The 22672-nt window shown below is 47.4% G+C and overlaps 1 protein-coding gene across 1 annotated transcript in view; it reads right to left on the bottom strand.

Moving 5' to 3' along the window:
- LOC6590781 (homeobox protein invected) overlaps nucleotides 1-22455 on the bottom strand; it is a 31504-nt gene extending 9049 nt beyond the window's left edge. The window contains exon 1 of the mRNA XM_002016063.2: nucleotides 20731-22455. Within this exon, the coding sequence (XP_002016099.1) occupies nucleotides 20731-22180 (1450 nt within the window). The 5' untranslated portion in view covers nucleotides 22181-22455. The remainder of the gene's footprint in view (nucleotides 1-20730) is intronic.
- Between the last annotated feature and the right edge of the window lie 217 nt (nucleotides 22456-22672).

Below are 22672 nucleotides of genomic sequence, written 5' to 3'. Positions count from 1 at the left end.
ATGTCACCGTAATAATTTTCCATCAACCAAATTGGCGGCCTGACTGGCGGCAATACAACCGACAATCAATGCAAATGTTGCATGCAACACACGGCACACCGGCAGCAGACAAACAAGGCGAGACTAGAAGGCAATTTTAGCATATGAAGAGAGCCACATAAAAAGCGGGTAAGCCAGAGCATAGAAACCCAGTACGCCGACTAGGGGATACCCTATCTAAGCAGTTGGAATCCAAGAAGAGGAGAAGGCGAGGCAGGTATGAACTGGTATTCATTATTCCGATTGTACAAATAATATAGCATATACCCTTCTGCGCTAAGACTACCCTGTATAAGAGCTGGCATTTCTGGCATAATTAAGCACACGAATTGGCCAAGTTTATGGCTCGCACACACACAGAGAGATATGTGTACTAGTGCTGCCGCATACTCGTAGCTGGTTCCTTGCAACGGCCAACGTCCATCAGTCGACGGAGCCAGACGGAGGCAAACATGGCAGCGGCTAAAAATTTTCAGTGACTAAAAGCCGTTTTCCACTTTGGCCATTTATGAAATTAAGTTATTTTGCTCTTGGGGCCAGTGCAACAGCAATTGGAGTTGCAACAGCTGCCGCAGCTGCGTCCGGCACTCTTTAAATGAGTTATTAGCCTCGAGTTGACGATTTTAGCCATGACGATCCATGAGCGGGCAACAAGTTTTGTCCTCCCCCCCTCTCCCCCACCACACCCAACTCACCGCGCGGCTATCTGCGGTTTCATTCTCCCCTGGCAACGCCCCTCAAAATGGCAGAGCTGCCATCCTGTGCACCCCCATGGACGATGACGAACCAAAGCAAAAATTAGCCCGAAACAACACTTGGAAAAAGATTGCGGTCCTTGTTTATATTGCACGCTAATCATAAGCCGCCACTCTGCCAACCACCCCCTGTAGCCAACCGTGCTGCCCCCACCCCCCTGCTGCGAGTGTGTCGACAAGATAAGCCGCACGCTCACTCGACCAGGAAAGGGGGATGCTGCCGCCGCCTGGCTCTCGATAGGGGATGGATTTTATTGGATTGGCGTTTATTGAATGAAAGCTGCCTGAAAGCTCCCACAAACCCCGGCCACAGTCAATTATTAACTGAAATGGATGGACTCGCGGAGAAATTTAATTAAATTTGAAAAGAATCACATTCTTGAGGGAATTGCATCTCTATATATAATGGATTCCAGGGATATTGTACAGTTTTCAAGGAGAAATCTCTTGCTTTGCAAAGGACCGACCCACAGATGTTTGATGCAACTTTCTAAAACAATATTCCGGACACACGCTCAATCTGCCATCACACAAGATCCACATTCAGGCGGGTATTCGATGGCGCTAATTTCTTTATTCATGGGTCCCCCCATTCCTGGCGGTGTGGCACATTGCTTATGCAGCACATGAAGCTGAAGAAAACAAATTTACTTGCATGCCACAGATTCAGTCGAAGGCAGCAGGCAACCCAGCACCCAGCAGCCAGCATCAGCCTCCGCTTTCAACTTAATTGCGTGAATAAATTGTTTCAATTTCAATAAAAGAAAAAAAATGTTGCACAACTGGCAACCAGGGTATCAATCAGTGTGAGAAAACCCAGTCGAGCGACTGACAATGGATGGCTTTTGTTGCAGTTGCAACTGCAGTTTTAGTTTTGTAATTAATATTCTGTGGCCATACGTGCACTCACAGATACGGATACCCCGAACGTGTGTGTGTGTGTGAGTGTGTGTGCATCGTGTTAACAAGCCCCACAACAATTGACATCTGTTGTTGTTGTCAACGCCGTTGTCTGCCTGAGACCCTGCCCTGCCCCTGCCCCTGATCCGAATGGCATAGAATTTGCCAAGTTTGAATAATGAATGTGATCTATATACTCGCAAACGCTACTCAGAGATACAGATACTAAGTCAACCTGCTGCTGCTGCTCGACATTTCGACAAATGTTCTGTAATTGAAATGTAAATTGCGGCTCTCCGACTCTTAATTGATATGCTCTGGCGCTGCCCGGCCTGCTCGATGGCATTCAATTTGCATTCGACGAAATTAATTTCAGGCCAAGAATTCATCACGAGTTGGCAGTTCCACACGGAGGACAATGGGGGCTGTAAGTCTCGCCTCCTGTTGTGGGGGTGGCTGAAATATTGAATAACATTCGCCACAAGCGAAGCAACGCTATGGTCCAGCAATTTCGATTGTTTGCCCTGGCATTGTACGTCTCTGTTTAATGGTTAGAATTTAGAAGACAATTTCCTGGATTACATATAATTATACTTTTAAATATTAATGATGGATGTCAAGGAGACTGAGTCTTGAATGACTTGTAATAAAAGCATAATCTCAGTATTGTATTGGTATTACATAGGATTATATCGGAGATGTATGATTTTCCCTAAAAGAACATTCCCAAAAAGAGAAGAGATTGGGTAACCTTTGAAAGGAGTCTCTAGTAACGTGACAGCGAAGCGAGTGAGCCGGGGGTTGGTGAACCAGTGATGCTCTTACTATGTATTGGAATACCTATTCCCATTATATACCCTACCTATTATGAAAATACCAAAATAATTTTATTGCTCCTAATTTCCCTTTCTCTCCTCCGGCTCTCACTCTCTTTTCATGTTTTTAGCCCGACCAATCCCCTGGCAGATCCTTATCTTTGTTAATTGTTCAATTACATTAAAGTCGACTCATTCAAAGTCATTAGCATGTCATTAAGTCACCGACTAACAAAAACTTGACCTCATGCCACTTTCTCTTCAGCTGCACCGTCTCCGGCTCTTCCTCGGGTCTCTGGTCTCCGGTCTCCGGTCTCCGGTCTCTTTCTTCGTGTGCGTTGTCATAATTCTTTGGTTCCCCTCCTCTCCCCTGCAGTAGGACCAGTGCAAGAGATGAACATGTTCGATAGCGGTATCAGAGATCTACGTGTGTGTGCGTGTGTGGTGCGCGACAAAAAGATGTCTCATCTTCGGGACTCTTAATTACTTGCACGCGTGCTAGAAATTTATATGAGAATGAGACAGGGGGCATTCGTCATCTTCTTCTACTTCGGCTACTGCGCTGCCCAGCCACTCTCTTTGGCGACTTCTTCCATTGGCCTCTGGCCCAGCTGACGTTTCACTCTCAGATGCAGGTGCAGCGACAGAATCAGCGACGGATCTACATACGCTTGAGTTATTTTAAATCTGCTTGAGAGATTCTCTTCCTCTGGCTGCAGTTTCTTCGTCTTCCGCTTCATTCTCTGATTCATTCTCTTGTTCTTTCTGTTGTTGTTCCTTTTATTTATCTGCATGTTAGCTGTCTGTTTTGTGGCTGTTTTTCTTGTTGCTCTTTGTTAATTAACTCATTAACAGTTTTGGCAGCTGTGGAAGAGGCAGAACGGGAGAGCGCGCCAGCCAGATCTTACATGAATCTACAAAGCGGATAGGGTATCTTCTCTGGCCATAAACCAAAGCCAAAAACTGTTGCTGATGAGTTCATTAGCGAACTAATTTCAACTTGAATTAAACTTAATGCGAAATGATCATCATCAGCAAAACAAACAAAGAGAAGAGCCACAAGAGGGACGAGCGACAACGCAGCAGGAACGGAACGCGAGAGAGTGCGAGTGCGAGAGAGAAGAAATCATTTAATTTGCAGCTTCTGCCTGTTTGAGCGGAAAAAAATCAAAGACGTAAATGCCGCGCAGCCCCGAAAGGAGCAGCACAGCAGCAGCAGCAGCAAAAGAGACAGAATGTTGGTTACCCACTCACTGATCGCAGTGCAACATGCAACATGTTCGAAGCCTGCTCCCGAAGAGAGCACAACATCCGTTTTGTATTGGCGACAGCAAAACTCCACTCTGTTCGCCCCCATTCGTCCCCACCATCCCTTGCAGCATTGCTGCATTGCTACATCGCTGGCTGTTATTAATAAAGACCACACATTTTGACAAGCAACAAGAGGGGGGACCACCCAAGTGCAGCTGCTTCTGCCGGCGCTGGCTGTCGCGGTTCTGCTGCCGCCGCTGCTGCTGCAGTCGTCGTCGTGGCTGCCCTTTGCATGCTCGCAATTTTAAAGGCACGCTTAATTATATGCGGAGAGAGAGGGCAAGAGCGCGAGAGCTAGTGAGTCGACCCCGCGTTATTTAATTCCCCAAATGCAAATTCTTTTGCGAGAACGAGATGCCTATCGGTGTTTTGTAATTGCAATCGAGGGTAAATATTTTATGGCCGATGTCGCTCTGCCGGTTGCGTGTGTGCGAGTGTGTGTGTGGTCAGGCATGGTTAGGTTTTGGGTTAACTGCGTTTACGGGTACGCCTGGCGCCCGCTAACTACTCTCTTAATAAAAATGTCAATGCAAAACACAATATGCAAATCCAGCAAAAACAGCACACACAAAAAAGCGAGGAGCAGCGGAAGAGGAAGAGCAACTGCTAATCCCGAATCAATGTAAGCATCACAGATAAGAGAAGAGCACAACAAAAAACGAACAAGCAGCCACTAGCGGGATCAGGTGAATTACACTAGACAACAGGCTTGTGGGCCTTACTTTGTATATGTTACCCTCTTTAGAGGTAAAACTCTATTATTAGTCGCATTCCTATTGCGATCTTTGCAGCTTAGTGTGAGTGATATTAACATAATTTGCTGATGCATGTTTCGCGTACATTGCTGATTAGTGTAAGCAAGCTTTACATACTCGATGACAAGATCTGAGTTTGATGCAAAAAATGTCTCAGCTTTCGGGCTTGTTCGTGTCTGCTTGTGTCGCACAGTGTTGTCGGGAGTCTTCATTTACAGCCGCCAGCAGCAGCAGCGCCAGAGCTTGGACCACCCACCCCTCAAGCAGCCTGTGTGAGAGAGAGGGAGAGAGACCTTAACCTTAGCTTTCGTGGTGGTCCCTCTGCTGCGCTCTGCTCTGCTTCTGCGCTGCTCCCACTTGTTGTTGGATTTGCCAAAACACACAAAAAAGCTGCAGCGCAGCTTGTGAGTCATCCACTCCCTTTCTCTCTCTGTCCTCTAGGGAGCCAAAGGGAACTCCTAGCTGGACAAGCGCTCTTACCTATACACAGACACGTGTGTGGTCTCTGCTGACGCACTGAATCATCGAGAGTCCCCCCGTTCATCATGATCTTGCTGCTGCTGCTGCTGCTGCTGCTGGCGCTGCTGCTCCTCATGATGATGTTCATTATGGAGTTCTTGTGTGCGCCGCCACGCCGCCTTCCAGTTGCGGGTGCGTCGTCGTTTGGTCACTGATCCGACGCCAGGCAGGCCCTATATCAGTAGTCTTTGGTCCCTGGTCCCAGTCTTTGGATCGGGTTCGGCTTCGGGTTCTCTTTCTGGTCTCTCTGTCCCTTTCTCTCTGTGGGCTGCTGTGATCGCGGCGCAGATCTCCAATTAGCCTGCCTTCTGGTTGATGACTTAATTAAGTCTGTGTGGCGCCCCCTCCACACAACTCTCCTTCCCTTCCCCCCTCGGTTTCTTGTGGCTGGTGTTGTTTTAGTCTGGGCATCGATTCCGATTGATTTAAGAGAACCAGGAAAGAATTTCCCAGTTAATTGGATGTACAGGGTACAGTGTGCACCCCTTTGAATGCACCACCCCTCCCACAGAGCACAGGGTGATTTATGCCCTCAGCCCCAACCCTCATCCCACACCCCACAACCACTCCCACCACAGATGTCGTTTTTCAGGGGAACTCCATCCGAGCAGGGGGCTCCTCTTTGCGGGTAAGTGTTCTGCGACATCTTTCTGCATCACATTTCTCATGTTGTGAAATATTTTTGCAAATCTCCGACTTGTCGGGGCCCTTTGAAGAATGGGGTCGGCCCCGATCCCCCGACCGCCGTGTGGGTGGCCAGATGAATGGATGGATGGATGGAAGGGATCCATGGATAGATGGATGAATGGCTGGGATGGCTGGAATGGCTTGGAATGGCTTGGAAATGCACACACACGCTTTTCTCCACTTTAATAGCTTACAATGAAAACTCCTCCGATCTGTCGCCCCCCTCTCACATTGTGTGTGGTCCCTCCGTGCGGGCTTTTTGGGGCCGCCAGCGCCAGATGGAAGTGGCAGAAGTGAGTCATGGGCCATGGAGCAGGCGTGACAAAGACATACTCGTAAATTACATTAGGAACAAATTTCATTTGTCGCCTGTCAAATGGTATCACACTGGTGCAGGTTTTCCACATACTACTAATCCATTAAATCCATTAAAACTAGCCATTAACTGTTTTAGTGTGGCTTTTAAACTGCAAATACGTATTGTAGAGCAGATTTTGGTGTTCTATGACGATCTTTACACTTAGGATCTATTTGTCCCACCTAAAATTAGATATTTATGCTCTAAAGATAGATTCAAGGATCGATGGATGACGGATGGAGCCCAAATTCCCCCCTCAGATGTATTCAGAGGGTAGCCTTAACCCTAATGACTTCTTAAGATGATAATGAAAGACTTTCAATTTCTCTTTTTAATAGCATTTTCTCTCAGTGTTTGTGGCTGACTGCCTGCTGTCTCGTCAGTGGTCATGGGTCACTCGATTTTCGGACCACAAGGCTCCTGCGACGACAGTTGTGGGGCAGTCGTCGGGGAGAAGCCCAGAAGGCTAGTTAATGGATTTTTAATGACAAGTCTTCAAGCCGCCCCATTGGCAAAGTGGAAAATAACTCATTTTGTTGCGGTAGCCATAATCGTATAACATAATATGGGGGTTCCCCCACCCCGGCCGCCCTTCCGAGACGAATGGATAGAACCTGCTAATGTCAACAAATTTACAAAACATTTAGTTCCGCCGTACGCAGCTTTCACCGCCCACAATTTGGTTAGAGAAGGAGGTGGTACCTTTTCAATGGAGCGCAAATATTTGCTGGGTTCCACTTTCTGACTGACTCTCTGCCACTGCCACCGCCACTGCCACTGCCACTCCCCTCGTTCTGCCACTGCCACTGCCACTGATTGTTTCTGTGTGTCTGTGGCCCGGCTTTTGTTTATTTCCTCAGCAGAAAAGCAATTTCCATTTACCTTGGTCCATCAAATGGGCATTTTGTGTGTGTGTGTGCCGTGCCGTGCCGTGATTGTTGTGACTGCCTCGTTTCCAGCCAGTTTTCCAGCCTGCCACATGCCACAACGATCGTTGTCTCTCTGAGGCTCTAACCAGCACCTGTCCCTCTACCCATCTACCCTCTTCTCCCACCCATCTGGGCCCGGTTGCGGATTCCTCTGCCGCTTTAGACACACAAACAAACTGTCAGGCGGCCGCTCGGGCCGCTCGCCTGATTTGCAGTTGATGGATTTTACATTATTCACCATTTGTAATCGTTTTGCGGTTAAGTTCTATTTGGACACATCGTTTATTGTGTTTGCCAGGAGACGCAGACGGTGACGGAGGGGCTACGGCAAAGGGGCAAAGGGAGGGGCAGTAGCAGGGGCAGAAGCACAGCCGAGGCAAGTTAATTGAACAAGAAGGTCGTCTTGGTTGCTATTGCTCCGGGATGGAATGGGGCAAGTCTACAAGTAGCATGAATGAGGATGGTGCAAGTATGTGATGGAAAGATCACTTGGAAATTTAGTGGGACAGGGAATTAGAATCGTGAAATGGGAATGAGCATAGAAACAGGGGATGGGATTGAGAAATATTAAGATATAAGCTTTTGATACTGGCCATAACTATGGAAAACGAAAGTTTTCTGGAGGATTATTAGGACAACAGAGAATACTTGGGATCATATGGAACACAATTCTCTAGGTTGTAGTGCTGATTCTTCCAATAAAGGGATCAATTGTGCTCTTTTATGGTAGAATTTAAACATTTTGTCTAGTATTTACTGCAAATACAATCCATCAGCCTTTAAAGTTTCATTTAGCGAGGGCCTGTTGTGTTTCTGTGTCATTAAGCTTCTTGTTTTGTTCACTTCTATAAGTGTCTACTGTACTTCTAAGGCATGAACTCAATTCTAGGCGCTGCTCCTCAAGAAACAAGTGGCAGCCCCCAAAAAAACATGTAAGACAGAAGTCAGACAGAGACAGAGACAGATACAGAGAGGTTGAGAGAGATATAGAGAAGGAGGGGTGGGGTGGGGCAAAACGGTGGAGAGACCACTCTGACAATTAACACCTGCTCACCTGTTCAACAGCAACAGCAGAGGTAGAGGCAGAGGCAGAGGCACAGGCAGCAGCAATAATAAATAATAATTGCTCCAATGAGGAAAACATGGCCAACACACACACACGGACACACACATTGGCATTCACAGAAAACGCGTTTGTCAAAATGAAAGAGAACCCGAAGCACCTGAAGCCGTTCGTCTTGGCCAAAAGCCAGGGGGATGGCTGGCTTCGATGGGCAGGCAGGAGGTACGGGGGCACGGAGTGTTGTGTGGTGTGGAGTGTCTGGCCTGGTTGGGTGCGATCACGACACACGACACAAACACGACAACAGCAACAGCCACAGCAACAGCAAATAACGACAACATAGGCGACGCAACAACATCATTAACTCCAAAAAAGACACACACACACACACACACACACAATCAACTGAGAATAAAAATGATTTTTTCAACTAAACAAAAATGCATTTTTTATTTAGGATTTCCATAATGGAAATATCTACATTGAATGAACGGTGAAAAAGAGGCGAAAAACGCCAGAAACGCAACATGGCATTGGCCATTAAAAAGACATTAAATGGAAACAAGTGTTGTCTTGCAACAACTGCCACTGCAACCACCACTAACTTGCAACAACAACCGCTAAACCATACACAATGGCCACAGTAGACATGCGGCTAAGTGCCCGAAGAGCTGCTGCTGCTGCTGCCCCCGAAAGGAACGGGAACTTCAACCATGAAACCATCGAGGCATGGAGCCATGGCCTGATCTATGGCTGACCTGGCACAGAGCACTTGTCGTCTCACTAACCCATACCATGCGAGAAAGAGACATCGAATGACTAGAGAGAGAGAGGGAGAGAGATATGACAGATCATGTGAACTACTTAGAGATGCTAAAAACTTAATCAAACAAACGTGGTTTTCTTTAAGATAGATAACTAGATATGGGAAATTCCTAAGGGAATATCAATCATCTTCTCCCCTCTCTGGTTAATGGGTTAAGGAGATTTATCAGTACTATTATTCTACAATCTATAAGCATATCTCATCTTCTTCCCCTTTGCCAACTCTCTCCCAGAAATATACGGAAGGAAGACTCCCCAATTTGGCAACCACATCCGAATCGGAGTCCCCATCTGGCCAAGAATCTCTCCTAATGAACAGCACCGAAAACCACAAATAGGGCAGGGGCAGGGGGCATTCCAAAGGGCTTGCCGCTCAACTTGCAAATCAATATTAAAATGCCATAAATTCGGTTATTTTCTCCCTTTTGTGTGGAGAGCAAACCAACCGCAAAGGGCTCCATTTAGTTGGCCAGAAATTAACCGCACAACTGAACCCCGAAGGAAGGATGCTCCGGCCAGCTGCAGTTGGGGCACAGTGCCACATGGGAGCGAGGGAGGGAGGTACGGAGAGGCGGGAGAGGGGGGAGAGGCAGGCGCCAGTTTGGACAGGAACTAAAATCAACGTCAACTCGAATGCAGATGGAAGGTCTTTTGGAAATGTGGAGGAGCCTGGGAGCCTGGCAGGCTCAACTCCTCAGCGGCTTTACCACACGCATATCCAATTATTTAAATCCCAGTCGCAGTGCCAGTCCCAAAAAGACGTCCATGACGAAGGGGCACTGCGCTCATGGGAGAGAGAGAGAGCCACGGGTAATGGAATGTTTCAATCGCCAGGCGCTTCAATCATCCAAATTGACAGAGAAACTAACTGCGAATAATAAAGCATAACTTCAAAATATGATTACGATGTTTAAATGCAAATTCCCTGCCTTTTCCTTGGGGACACACAACACAAACACAAACACACAGATGTTCGAATCAGGGCCAAGTCAGCAGGAAGCTCCAGGAAGTTTGCGAACATCTCCAGCAGATGTTTTGCGGCGGTAGAATGGGAGCAGAGCAGAGCGGCTTCCAGGGATCCACTCTGGAGACAACTTGTTAATGGACAACATTCTTCTGATTGAATTGGGATCGAGTCTGTTCGAGTCGCTTCGTTTTTTTGTGTGTTTGTCATTTTGCGGGTTTAACTAATTGAACAATCAGTAAGAGCCACCGACTGCCCCGAGTACAGTGGAGCCTCTCGAGGTTCAAGGTAGTCCCCAGCTTTAGCATTAGCTTAGTAGTAGAGTTATCCTTAGCGTATCCTTACTGTACTGGCTTGAAAAACCTTCTGGTCACAGATTTCGGACAAGTTGTCACTCCCATAGCCATTACAAGAATTCCAATCGATTCGTTTCCATTCGATTTGATGTCACAGCATTCTTTGCGGTTTCGATTTCGATTTCGTTTAATTTCCACTTCGATTACGAATCGACCGACTTGAGACTTCAATCAGAACGAAAAAACAACAACAGATCAGAGAGATCAGAGACCAGTAGCCAATTTTGGCGTAGAGTCAATTGCAATTAATCAATACCAAATATAAGCATAGACTACAAAATAATTTAACCTTTCGAATGGGGCAATTAAATCGCTGTCCGATCGACTCTTAAACGAGTAAATGGTATCGAAATTGTTTTGTTTGTTGTACAATTAATTGTTGCTGAAGGCCCCTCGATCCGAAGCCGATCCGACGAAATATCGTGGATAAGCCCAGGCTTATTCTTTCTGTTTTGGTCTCTAATTGAGTAATTTGGGATGGAAATCGAACGAAGGCTGTGCTTTTAGCCGCGCTAATTGTGGTTCTAAGAAATGATCGTAATTGAGACCAAGATCTGTAATGACTCAGAGAAGAGCTCCATTCATCCATTCACTCTATCAAATCCGCTCAATGTCAATGCACTCGAGGCACCAGCCCCAGAGAGAGAGAGGGGGAAGAGAGGCAAGAAATACATTTTAATCAACTTATCAAAAAGTGTCAGTCAAGTCAGCAATCAACATTTGCAATGTGTGTGGTCCCCACATCATCGTCAGCCTCCCGTCTACGTCTCGGAGGAGACTCTGTGGAAGACCCCGCTAGCTGACTGACACCAAACTTAAGTGGCAGACACACACACACACACACACACACACACACACAAGCACAGCTACAGTGGATACTCTCACAGATACTCTGGGAGCTGCTCTGAGCCAGTTTTGAATGCAACAATCTATGAGAGCGAGCTCGTGGTGGACACTCGTCTCGGCTGGGCAAAAGCTTCAAGCCATCAATCTTATTGACACTGTTTCTTTGATTTTTTGTTGTTTTGTTTTTGTTTGAGGGAAAAAACAAAATCACAGTCAGTCAGTCGTGGCGTCAGAGGCTGCGGCAGAGGCAGAGGCAGTGTGTCGGTCTCGGGGTCTCCGTCTCAGTGTAGGTCTGCCCCACCACCCCTGAAGCAATTGTAGCAGCTTCAGCGATCAACTCGATCTCGATGTCGAGCGGGGCAATTGAATTTTCCACACGAAATTCCAGCATTGAAACCCAACCGGAGACGGAGACGTAGACGGATACGGATACGGCTTGTGCGGGGGAGAGTGTTATAATTTGTCGCTAATAGATCGAGGTATATCTATCACGGATAACAGGAACCATTCGGAAGAGATTCTTTTGAGGTGGAAGAGATTATCCCGTGGGTCAATACACATTCCTAGATGCTACGCCTTTATTCCTCATTTATTCGATCAGAAACATAACGAATATGTGCCTTATATTATTTCCTAATTAAATTTCATTAAAATACTTTATTTCAATTGTGTCCCCTTTCACATTTTCATACAATTTATATGGTTTTACCATTCGGTTGGAGTATATCGATCTGCGATAAATTTCCGTCTGCCCCAAGGGGCATAAATTCCTGGGGAAATGCAATTTAATTACCCGAGATGAGCTCGGAATAGCTGAAGCAGCAATAATGATGACAAAACTGATCATAAAGATGCCTCCAAGATGGTCAGATCTCTCTCGCAGCGATCATAACGATGACGACGATGATGATCATGAGCGCATGTCAGCGACTCTCCTCCAGCGAGTCGGAGTCGACTCCGATTCGCATTTGTTGTGATTGTCACAATTATTACGCACATAAATCGCAATGAAACTGGGGGAAACGGGCCATCGACGATCAGCGCCTGACGCTGACGACGTCTCGTAGTCAAGCAATGTGCACGTTGAGTTGAAGATCGAAGATCGCAGCGATCACGAGTAGGAAAATGGGGGACACGGCATACATACTCGTACTCGTACATACATCAGACGTCGGACATCGGGCAAGGACAGCAAATTGAGTAGCTCAACAATGTCCCTCGACTGATCCCAGCTACTGGTTAACCTGGTCCCTCTTCTTGCTCCACTCTCCAGGGTATCCCCTACCCTGCGCTCTTCTCGTTTTTCTCTACGAAAGATCATCACATCATTGGGTACGCAACCATCGCAGCTTAGGATCAAAGGAGATGTTTGGAGATGGTAGCGTGTCTGGGCTGTGGAGGATATCGTTATGATTCGTGATGAGCTCCAAGACCAGGAAATGGTGGGCTATTAGCTTCAAGGAGAGCTCTGTTGATCGGTTTTCTATGCTTATAATTGGTGTACCCCGCATAATGGTTATAGAATTTCCAATCATATCGTTTTTATTCAGTCTTCCTTCTGGCTCACGCTCCCATCTCCAGCAAAGACCTGGAAGACTGCCTGCTCTCGTGGTGCATTTCATTAAGGCTTGTTTTCTAACTGCTTAATAAAATTTATTTGTATGCACTGGAACCGATGTCTTCAGTCGTTCGGGCCAGCCAAAATGTGTGGCAGCCGCAGCCTCTTCGGCTCCATCTGCAGCGCTCTTCTGTCTTGGCCAGAGTCTGTCTCTGACTCTGTCTCTGACTCTGTCTCTTCCTCTGCGAGGACAAGGCTTAAGCGCTGTTCGTGTTCGCTGTCAACTTGGGTGGTCCGAGAGCTTGCCTCTTCCAGCCGCAGCAAACAACTACAACTACAACTACAGCGAGCGCGGAACAACAGAGCACTGGAGTGGGAAGTGGGGAGTGGGGACTGCGACTGCGACTTCGACTTGTTCTGTGCCTTCCGACTTAATTTTGCAGTTGAGGGAGCTGCCCTGCCTCGACGTTGCCTGGCCTCGGGCCCCTCTGCACTGCCGTATCTAGACCAAAGTTAGACAATAGCCGGGAGTTGACATCCCCGTCGCTTCATTCGCAATTAGTTGGCAGCCCCGTCCTGTGGGCTGCTCTGCTTCCTGGAACGGGGGCATGGGGGATACCAGAATCTCTCAATTACGTTACTGATTATTTGCCCAACACTCCACGGATGATGGCAGCTCCAATCTGAGCCACTCCACTCTCCACTCCACTCCACTCCACTGGATGCTGAACCAGTTTTCTGATCTTACAGAGCCTCCACACACACAGAGTGTGCCCCACATGATAATGAAGCAGTAATTCCAATAAGTGTGACTATCCGATTTCTCTGCTGCTACGAAAAGCATCTTCCACATCATCATCATCATCGTCGTCGTCATCACGAACAAGTAATTAAAGCAAAACAAGTAATAAACAAACAATAAGACGCCGACGCCAAACATATGTCCGACAAAAGGGGGGCACCAGCATGCACCCCCCACCCCACCCTCGCTCCCCGATCGGTGGAGGCATGCAAAGTATCTTTTTGGACAAAAGTGAAACCATCTCGAAAACCCAACTCGCTTCCCAATTAAACTTGACAAATGCGGCTGACCACACACACGCACTATGCCTTTGCCCCTTGGATATCTGTCGTGACTGACGGATGGACGGACGGACGGACGGACGGACGTACATACGTACGGGCACAGGCATAAAATAATCAAAGCGATCCATGGCCTGTCCCTATCCCTATCCCTTTTTCCAGCCCAGCTTTCCGACAGACATGTCAAACTGTATGACAACCACATCAACATCTCTCTGCGGAGGAGCTGCTCTCTCCCGGGGCATTCATTCGAGAGCTGTCAAAGGAAGTCACCAAAGTCTCAGACCTCAGATCATCATCAGTGGATTCATCATCATCAGCATCAACATCAGAGCCCATAGCCCTGGGTGCGAGTTATGTGCGTCAATTAACACCAGTAGAGAAGAGGCTTTGGGGCGAACGAATGCGGAGGAATGTGTGGTTCAGTTTTCGGGGGAACATGCGATTTTTTGGGTTCATATTGGGACCAGAGATGTATCCCTCAAGTGGAAATAGAGGATCAATTGGTAGAACACTTCAGCTTCAGTAAAATCCAGAACAATCCTTTGAGTGCCAGCTACCGAACTGATAAATCTGTTTAATTAAGGAAATCGATAAGCCCGAAAACTCGAAATATTTAATTCAATTTATGCTTATTTCGAACCACGAATGAGGTCCAGGTTTAAGCTTATTATCAGAGAGAGAACTCAATTTCTGAGCGATAAATAATCGATTAGCCAGAGACAACAATCAAACGAATGAATGAGTGAGTGAATGAATGAGTGTCTGAGAATTCTGTGCTTGATTCGCTGTTGCTCTTTGCTGCAGTCATAATGAGGCTTATTGGGATTAATATTCGTTTGTTTGTTTGTTTGTTTGTTTCTGCCTGACGCATATTTGTGTAAAGATCTGATTGACTGATTGACGGAATGACTGAGAGAAGCAGGGACCCCGTACCCGGCAACTCCCACGCCCCAACGGATACTCGTATATGATTATTATTATTATTATTATTTGACTGATGAATGAAGTCATTTGCTTGTAGGAAATATTTTGACAGCTGTAAATATTTCCACACCCTGGCCTCCCCTGCCTCGCCGTCTCTCTTTCTGCCACAGACGTTGCCTCGTTTTCAAATTAACACAAATGAAGTTATAAAAATGATTTTTATATGCCATGCCCAAAAAGTTATACAATACGAAATCCCCCGAATACCAATACCATACCCCAATGCCCCCTCCCCCTCCCCATCCCCATCCCCCAATACCGAACCCAAATGCGGAAACTTGTCTTTCTTTCATTTTCGATTCAAATATTTTTGTGTTCGTTTTTGGCTTTTTGTTTCGGCTTTTGGGCCCGCTTTGGGTGGTCTCTCTTTGGGCCCAAAGCTCGTTGAGGCCTGTGATTGCTGTGTGATCTTGAGGTTTCTGTTACATACGAAATTGAAATTTTTTGATTTGATTTTTCATTTCATATTCGTCGTCTGTCGTGTTGTCGTTGGTTTGTGCCTGAAGTCGAAAGCCTAGATAAACAGGCCGCAGCTTATTGGGTGTGAAATCGGTGGAGGGGGGCTAGCAGAGAAGGTGGAACATAACGAACAGGTGATACTCTAGCTCTAGATGGTGCTTACAGGAGAGTTTAAAAGGTTAAAGGTGTAGGAATTCTGAATAGTTAGCTTGTTGGGAGAGTTACAGACCCTTCCAGGAGAGAGCACATAGAGATCTCCTCTCTGCTATCCATTCACCAACGAGCAGCTCCATCCATCTGTCTAGCGATCGTCTCCGCTTGAGTTAGGGTATGGCGGGTATCCACACACACAAAAGCAATTACAAAATGCCTGGCCAATGCCCAATTTCAGGCCATATTAACGTTGGCTGCGAGTGCCGTGCCGCAAATGCAGCCACCATGCAACCATCCATCCAACAACTGCAACAGTTTCAGACTCTGCCTCTGCCTCTGCCCCAGCCTCACATTAACCAAATGCGGTCAACAGTCGCAGTCACAGTTTAAACGACATTTTTCGCCGCTGCCACTGTTATCGCTGGGGCAGTGGCAGGGGCAGTGCAGCGGGGGGTAGGGGGCTGCGGGCATGACAGTTTTATTACCAACGGCAGTGGTGCATGGCTGCTGCTGCTGTTGATTCCAGTTGCGGCAGTTGCAGTTGCCAAAGCCTTAAAAGGCGCTGCCACTAGATGGTGTGTACCCTCGCAGAGGGTATTACGACAGTTGTAGGGCACTAAAGAGAGGATTTCTAAACAAGAGTGTATCGCCCTCTTTGTAGGAATCATCCTTCAGCAGTAAAATAGTTCAAACAAATTGTATCGCAATCGAGAATCCAGATCATATTGTAGCCATGGTAAAAAGAGTATCCGAAGCTTCGGCTCTCGAAGTGGGCTTTCCTCTCTTGCCACTGCCACTGCTGCTGCTGCTGCTGCTACAGTTACAGTTTGTTGCCTGTTGTTTGTTGCTTCTTGGTTGTGCGATAAGTTAACAGTTGAAATTAATTTTTGTCACTTCATAAATCGCCAAGCAAGCCCCATGCCCCAAGCCCCTCTCTTTCCGCTGAGTTATGCCTGCGCCTCTGACCCAAAAAGGAAGAGCGGCGCTGGATGGATGAATGGAAGAGACATTGGCAGATAAGAGAGTGGGGAGTGGAAGTGGAGCCTTTTCTGGAGCAGACCACTCCACCAGCCCGGCAGATAAGTATTCTGCCCAATGGCTCAATTTGCCCCAAAAGAGAGCAGACTTCTGGGCGCCTTCGTGTGTGCCGTGCACCCTAGTGATTATCATATGACGTGACAGGTATGGCACGGTACTCGTACTCGCACTCGCACTCGCACTCGTATTTATGGATGCATTGGGGTCATAGTGCCATTGTTTTTTCTCCGCAAATAGCGCATTTAACGGTGGGTGAACCGTAGAAACTCTTCGTGTTTCCATCATCATTGATTGAGTTCTTTAATGGCCTTCAAATAACAATTATTTGCCTAATTTATGTTCGAATAGCTACCATTGAGTGAGCATAAAAATCATCGATTTATGGCGGACTTTGGAGTCTAGTTCCAGTGTCCCCTGCCTGGGGCAGCTATCAAATCCGACTATTGCTCGACTATAATTTAAATTGAATTTGTTGTCCATTTATGATCTCAATTATTGCCCAATGTCGTCCCATTACACTATATAGAGTACTAGTAGTAAACTCTCAAATCTGTTGAGGCTTCCTTTGGGGCACGGCCAGAGGGCGCCACTCAAAGCTGTAATGGGAACACGTTAAGTCCTGCCGGAGGGTGCCACTAAATCTTTATTACCTGCCCCACAAAATGGTAGACCTCTAAAAATTAAATACAAAAATTCCTCTCAACTTTTCGCACATCATCGGACTCGAGCCGATTTTTCCGGGAATCAAGTGCTTTTCCCCTATCTTTTCATTTTCATTTCCTTCTGCGTCTGCCTTGTGGCTTTGGTTTGGAGCAATTTTCCCAAGTAAATTTTCCATTTAGAACATGCAAAGGGGGGGGCGCACCAGAAAGACTCTTTTCCAGCAATTTTCCACCAAACAGAGAGGGGGCCAGGGTAATTGCAGAGCAGTGTAATTGAAATTCGTTTGTTTATGCTGTCATTGTTGTTGGACCGCACCGCACCGCGCCTCGTCGCGTCTTCTGTGCAAATTGAAAATTACTTAATGGTTCAGTGGCGATCGCTGCTGTCCCGACTCTCGACTCCCGACTCCCGGGGACTACCGGTTAAATGAGTACCAAAGTGCCGGACAAATGCGAAAATTGCTCTCCTCTCGAATGAAAGGTAGGAGGAGGTTCAAACACAGTTTGTTTATCTCTCGAACATTTGCTCGGTTCATGAACTTGTTAAACAGCGTTTGAGAGCCAAAAAAAAATAAAATAAAAACCAGCAGCAGATGCCAGACAGGTGGCTAGACAATAATTTAATCAATTTGCCAACATATTTCTGATATCTATGCAATTTTTTTACTGCCAGTTAACCACTCAGGAAGCAGGCTTCAACCTTCAATTATGTTTGCGGGAATTGCAGAAAAACTATTGAAATTTTGTGCGCAAAAAAGCAACACTTGTCGTTTTTTGCAGATTCATGACAGATTAAAAAGAGGATATGCTTTTTTGTTGATAATATTCCAGGAATAATTGTGGTGAAGGGTAGACCTTCCCCTTGAAATCCTTAACCTTTAAAAAGGGTTGAAAACATCCTCAAAATATTGTAGGTTACCTTCAATATATATGAGGTTAAAGATCATATATATAGAGAATCTTGAATGGGGCATCTAACTCCAAAAATATTGATGATTTCAGTCAAATTTCAATCTTTCGAATGTCAGCTAGTCCGTTAATAGATTCACACCCCTACACATATGTACATTCAAAATTAAACGTTCGACACGCCTCGAAAAAAATACATGGCCCAAACAGCAATCCATAAACCATAAACCAGCAGTTGCAATTTGAAAGATTAAAGACAATCTTGCATCGATTATGCATCACAGTTTTCACAGTTTCCACAGTTTTATCGTGCAACCATTAATTGCCACTAAATAGAGGCAGCGGCAACATATGGCGGCCATACAATAATCTATCATTTGTGCCACACATTGTCTGTGGTGTGGTGTGGTGTGGTGTGGTGTGGTGCGATTTGCAGTTAACTAATTTGTTTCCGAGTGTACGATTTTGGCAAATGTTCGGCACGGCATATGTTGCATTAATTTGTCAAATTAACACCTTTTATGGCATAATAAAAACTTTTCAAAAATAGTTTCAAAAAAACAGAAAAAAAAGGCAACGCAAATTTATGAGCTTTATTCTTTGTTGGTTGGGAATTTTAATTCGTTGATTTCGTAGCTGGCGCTGCTGCAGTGATTGGGCCTCTCTTTTGGGCCAAATCTCACGCTAAATCATTGCTTGCAGCTGTGGCAGCTCCGAAGGCGACTCCGAATCGACGACAACGACGCCATCGCCTACAACATTCATTCAAATTATGGAACCGCACTGCGATCGAGATCTCGTTTTAGTCACGCTAAATTTATACAGAAAAGAGCTGGAAAAAAAAATGAAACTGAGAAAATGAAAAAAGCCCCACAACAATAAACACACCTTAAAAGCCACCCAGCAGGGCGAAAGAGACGGCAGTCTAAAGGGGCAGGCAGAGAGAGAGAGGGAAGGCCTGAACGAAAAATCGTTTCAAGTTAATTAGCGAGCGCGACAAAAAAAAAAACCCACCCAAAAGCGTAGATTTATGCACTCGAAAACTTGGAATTCCGTTTCGTCGGACTCCCCTCCTCCCCGTTTTTGTATAGTGCCCCCACCCCACGCTCTGAATAATCATGGGGTTTGACACTAATCAGCGTAATGAGTAAATTGCTGAGAAATTATACCCATTTCGGTGTACAATATATGGGAGCAATGGAGAAGCATTAGGCAAAAAGAACATTGGAACAATAAAAACCTATCAATTATCCAAATATTGTGCAATTAGTTGCCACGATGCTATATTTAAAGGGATGAGACTTTCATTCTTATGAGAGAATAATAGTTTTACCTTCAAATATTTATAAAATTCCATCGAATCCGTTGCATTTTACTGATTCATTCGAATAGCTCCTATGGATAGCAGTTGCATCATATGACACTTTATAAAGCAATTAAATGAATCAAAAGAGTCTTTTGTAATCCAACCACACTGTTGCACAATCCATCATCTCCTTAGCCAGCAATTTAATTCCATTATTATATTCTACCTAAAGAATTATTCAACCAATACATTTACATTTAGTTCTTTATTCTTCCACCTTTCAAGGAGCTAATCAAAAACGTCTTTGCTTGACTCGAAAATCCTTGTAATAGCAAAATCACTTTCTAATTTTCCCACCCGAACCGCAGGATCCATAGAACCCACAGGGATTCCAGGGGATTACAGATTGCCCACCCAAAAAATAAACCAAGAATCCAAATTGCTTGTACAACACACACATTCAGTCGCAATAAAAGGACACCCTGGAAATGAACTCCAAGGGCCCCATCCCACACCCACAGCATATGGAGTACATAAACTCCTCCCTGCAGCACTCCACTCCACTCCACCACTCCATCACTCCATCACTCCACTTAGTTGGCCGCATGAAATTATTGGGCAAACGATTACGGATTCCCTGCGGTGGCATAAACAAAATTCATGAGTGTGGCCATGATTGCCATGGCAGGAGGGAGAGGGGTGGCAGGAGAAGGGTGGGTTCACACACGCACAGAAGCGGTCGGGGGTGGGGAGAGAGGGCATAATGAGCTTAAGTTATGTTACATAAGCCATAAGGACATAAAAACCACTCGAGCAGACACTTCACAAGGGTGAGTACGGGCATTGTTTCGGTTCGGGCCTCCTTCCTCCAATTGGGGTTTCCTCTCCCTCTCTCTCTCTCTCTCTCTCTGTGTGTATATGTATCCATTTCACTCTATTTATACCCTTGCAGCGCACATTATTATTCAACTATTGTTATTCCTAACTATTAAAACAATTCCGACTAGGAATGTTGTACGTATCCTGATCCAAAATATATTGCCCTCCATCCTCCATCAGATCTTCAAGGCCCTTCTAACTCGGATATGGATATCTGTATTGTAGAAAAGTCCCCTAAGGAAGGAACTAAAACTCTGATCAAAAGATTTCCTACCACTCTGCAAGAGTAAGGTTTTTCGGGGTACCTTGGGTACCTTCGTAGGGAGCCTCCGACTCTCCTCCTTTGTTTTATGTTTTTCTGGTGGTTGGTAAACTAATGAGCTGTGGGCTGCTGTGGTTTGCAACGATGTGGTGCGACTTGGAGTGGTGTGGAGTGTGCGGTGTCTGTAGCTTGTTTGCACAACCGCTTTATGGGGCACTCAACACTCAACGCTTTTGGGAGCCCCACTCGAGTGTTTGGATTGGGAAAGCGAGTGGATGAGTGAATGAATGGCTTCCGTGGGTATGGACTCACCTGAGCTGGGGCGATCGCTGTAGCGAGTGCAATAGACCCACGCCGGCCACACGATGGGCGTACCCGAGTCCTCTCCAGATTTTTTGGCTGTCTCCTTGGCTGCTGCTCCTCCCGCCGCCGGTGGCGGGGACTTGACCAGATCCACTGCCAGAGTGGTGGCCGTTGTGCTGCTGCTGGTGGCGGTGCTGTTCGAGTCGTTGCTGTTGCTGCAGATGTTGGCCAGGGAGCTGGAGAAGCTCAGGCTGGAGTTGACCGCCTGCGCCTGGCTCTGGGCCAGGTTGAGCGCCTTGCCCGACTTCTTGGGCGCCTTGAGGGGATGGCTATGGCTGTTGCTGTTTTGGCTGCTGTTGCTGCTGCCACCGCCTGCTCCGATCTTCGGGTGATGGTTCCCCACGTTGCCACCCACCAGGCGGGAGCCAAAGTCCGCCTTCAGGATGTTGTCGATGCTGAACTTGAGCGCCCGCTCGTGCAGATTCTCATTGTTGTTGTTGTTGTGGTGGTGGTGGTGGTGCTGCAGGTGGTGGTGGTTGAGGTGTTGCAGATGGTGGTGCGCCTGCTCCCGCTCCCGCTGGGCCATCAGCAGCTGCTGCTGGTGCCCCGCTCCTGGCGCTGCAATCCCCAGCGCCGTCGCCGTCAGCTGAGCCAGTGCATCCTGGCCCGTGGGCGCCGATACAGCAGCCGCTGCTGCTGCTGCCGCCGCCGCTGCTGCGGCCATCTGCAGCTGTTTGCCAGCTGCCGCCGCCGTCAGGGCATTGACGCGGGCAGCGGCCATCAGATGCATCTGCTGCTTCATCAGCTCCTCGGCGTAGAGCTGCGACTTGCGCAGGAACTCCTCCTGGAAGCTGCCGGCGGGCGGCCCGCCCAGGGGCAGGAGACCACCGCCCGGATCCGTAGCGGCATCGACTGGGACGGCGGGAGGATCGCTGGGTACACTGCTGAAGGCCGACGGGCGGTAGAGCTGGCTCATGAGGAGCCGTTGTCGCGCCTGGGCCTGGACATGGACGTGGGCCTGCGCCTGGGCCTGGGCCGCTGCCTGGGAGTGCTGCTCCTGGCCGACGCTTAGCACGCTGTTCTCGCTGCAACAGCTGGCGGCGTCCTCCAGATCGAGGTCCTCGTCCACATCCGCATCGGCCGATTCCTCCTCATCCTCGTCCTCGATGTTGAGGTGCCGCTCGTTGCAGATGGAGGTGCGTCCCAGGTCCGTTTCCGTTTCCGTCTCGTCCTCGACCTCCTCTTCGACCTGCGGACTGCTGATGTGCTGCGACAGCGGCAGGGGCAGGCAGTCCGGATGCATTGCCTCCTCCGGCTGCTCCTCCTGATCCTGATCGTGATCGTGGTCGTGGTCCTCCTCCTCCTGCTCCTGCTCCTGCTCCTCCTCCTCTGGCTGGATGCGATTCAGTATGCTGAATTTGAGTGGAGGCAGAGGGCGACTGCTTGCCAAAGTGGACATCAGTTTCTCGGGGCGATTCGGCGGTTTCTGTCTTTATCTTTATTCCTGTTGCACTGCAAAGCCGACGGCATTTTCAGCCGCACGGCGACTCCACTAAATAACTGTTCCGTTCCCCGAGCACAAACACGGTAACACACACGCCACGCACACACGCGCAGAGCGGGGGAATATGCGTCGCTCTCCTCTCGGATTGAACATAAAAAGCATTAAAAGCCACAAAGTACCGACGCTGCTCGCTCGCTGGCGCTGGCCGTTCCGAACCGCACGAATGAATCGAATGAATCGAATGAAGCTCTCGCCATCTGGCAAACTGGAAAGCAAGCGGCGGCTGCGAGCGGGTCCGAATCCGAACTGGTGGTGGTTCGGTTCACTCGATTCATTCGCCGCCAGAACACGTTCTCCCTCACCTTGGCGTGCTCTCGCTCGCTCTCGCCCTCTGTCTCGCTCTCGCTCTCCGCATCGGTTCGAACATCCAATGAACGGTCTTTGGGG

Source organism: Drosophila persimilis, unplaced genomic scaffold (genome assembly GCF_003286085.1).
Source record: "Drosophila persimilis strain 14011-0111.01,24,50 unplaced genomic scaffold, DperRS2 tig00000002-arrow-pilon, whole genome shotgun sequence".
Taxonomy (NCBI): domain Eukaryota; kingdom Metazoa; phylum Arthropoda; class Insecta; order Diptera; family Drosophilidae; genus Drosophila; species Drosophila persimilis.
The sequence above is the reverse complement of the archived record's forward strand: the minus strand, read 5'-3'. Positions and strand labels throughout refer to the sequence as shown.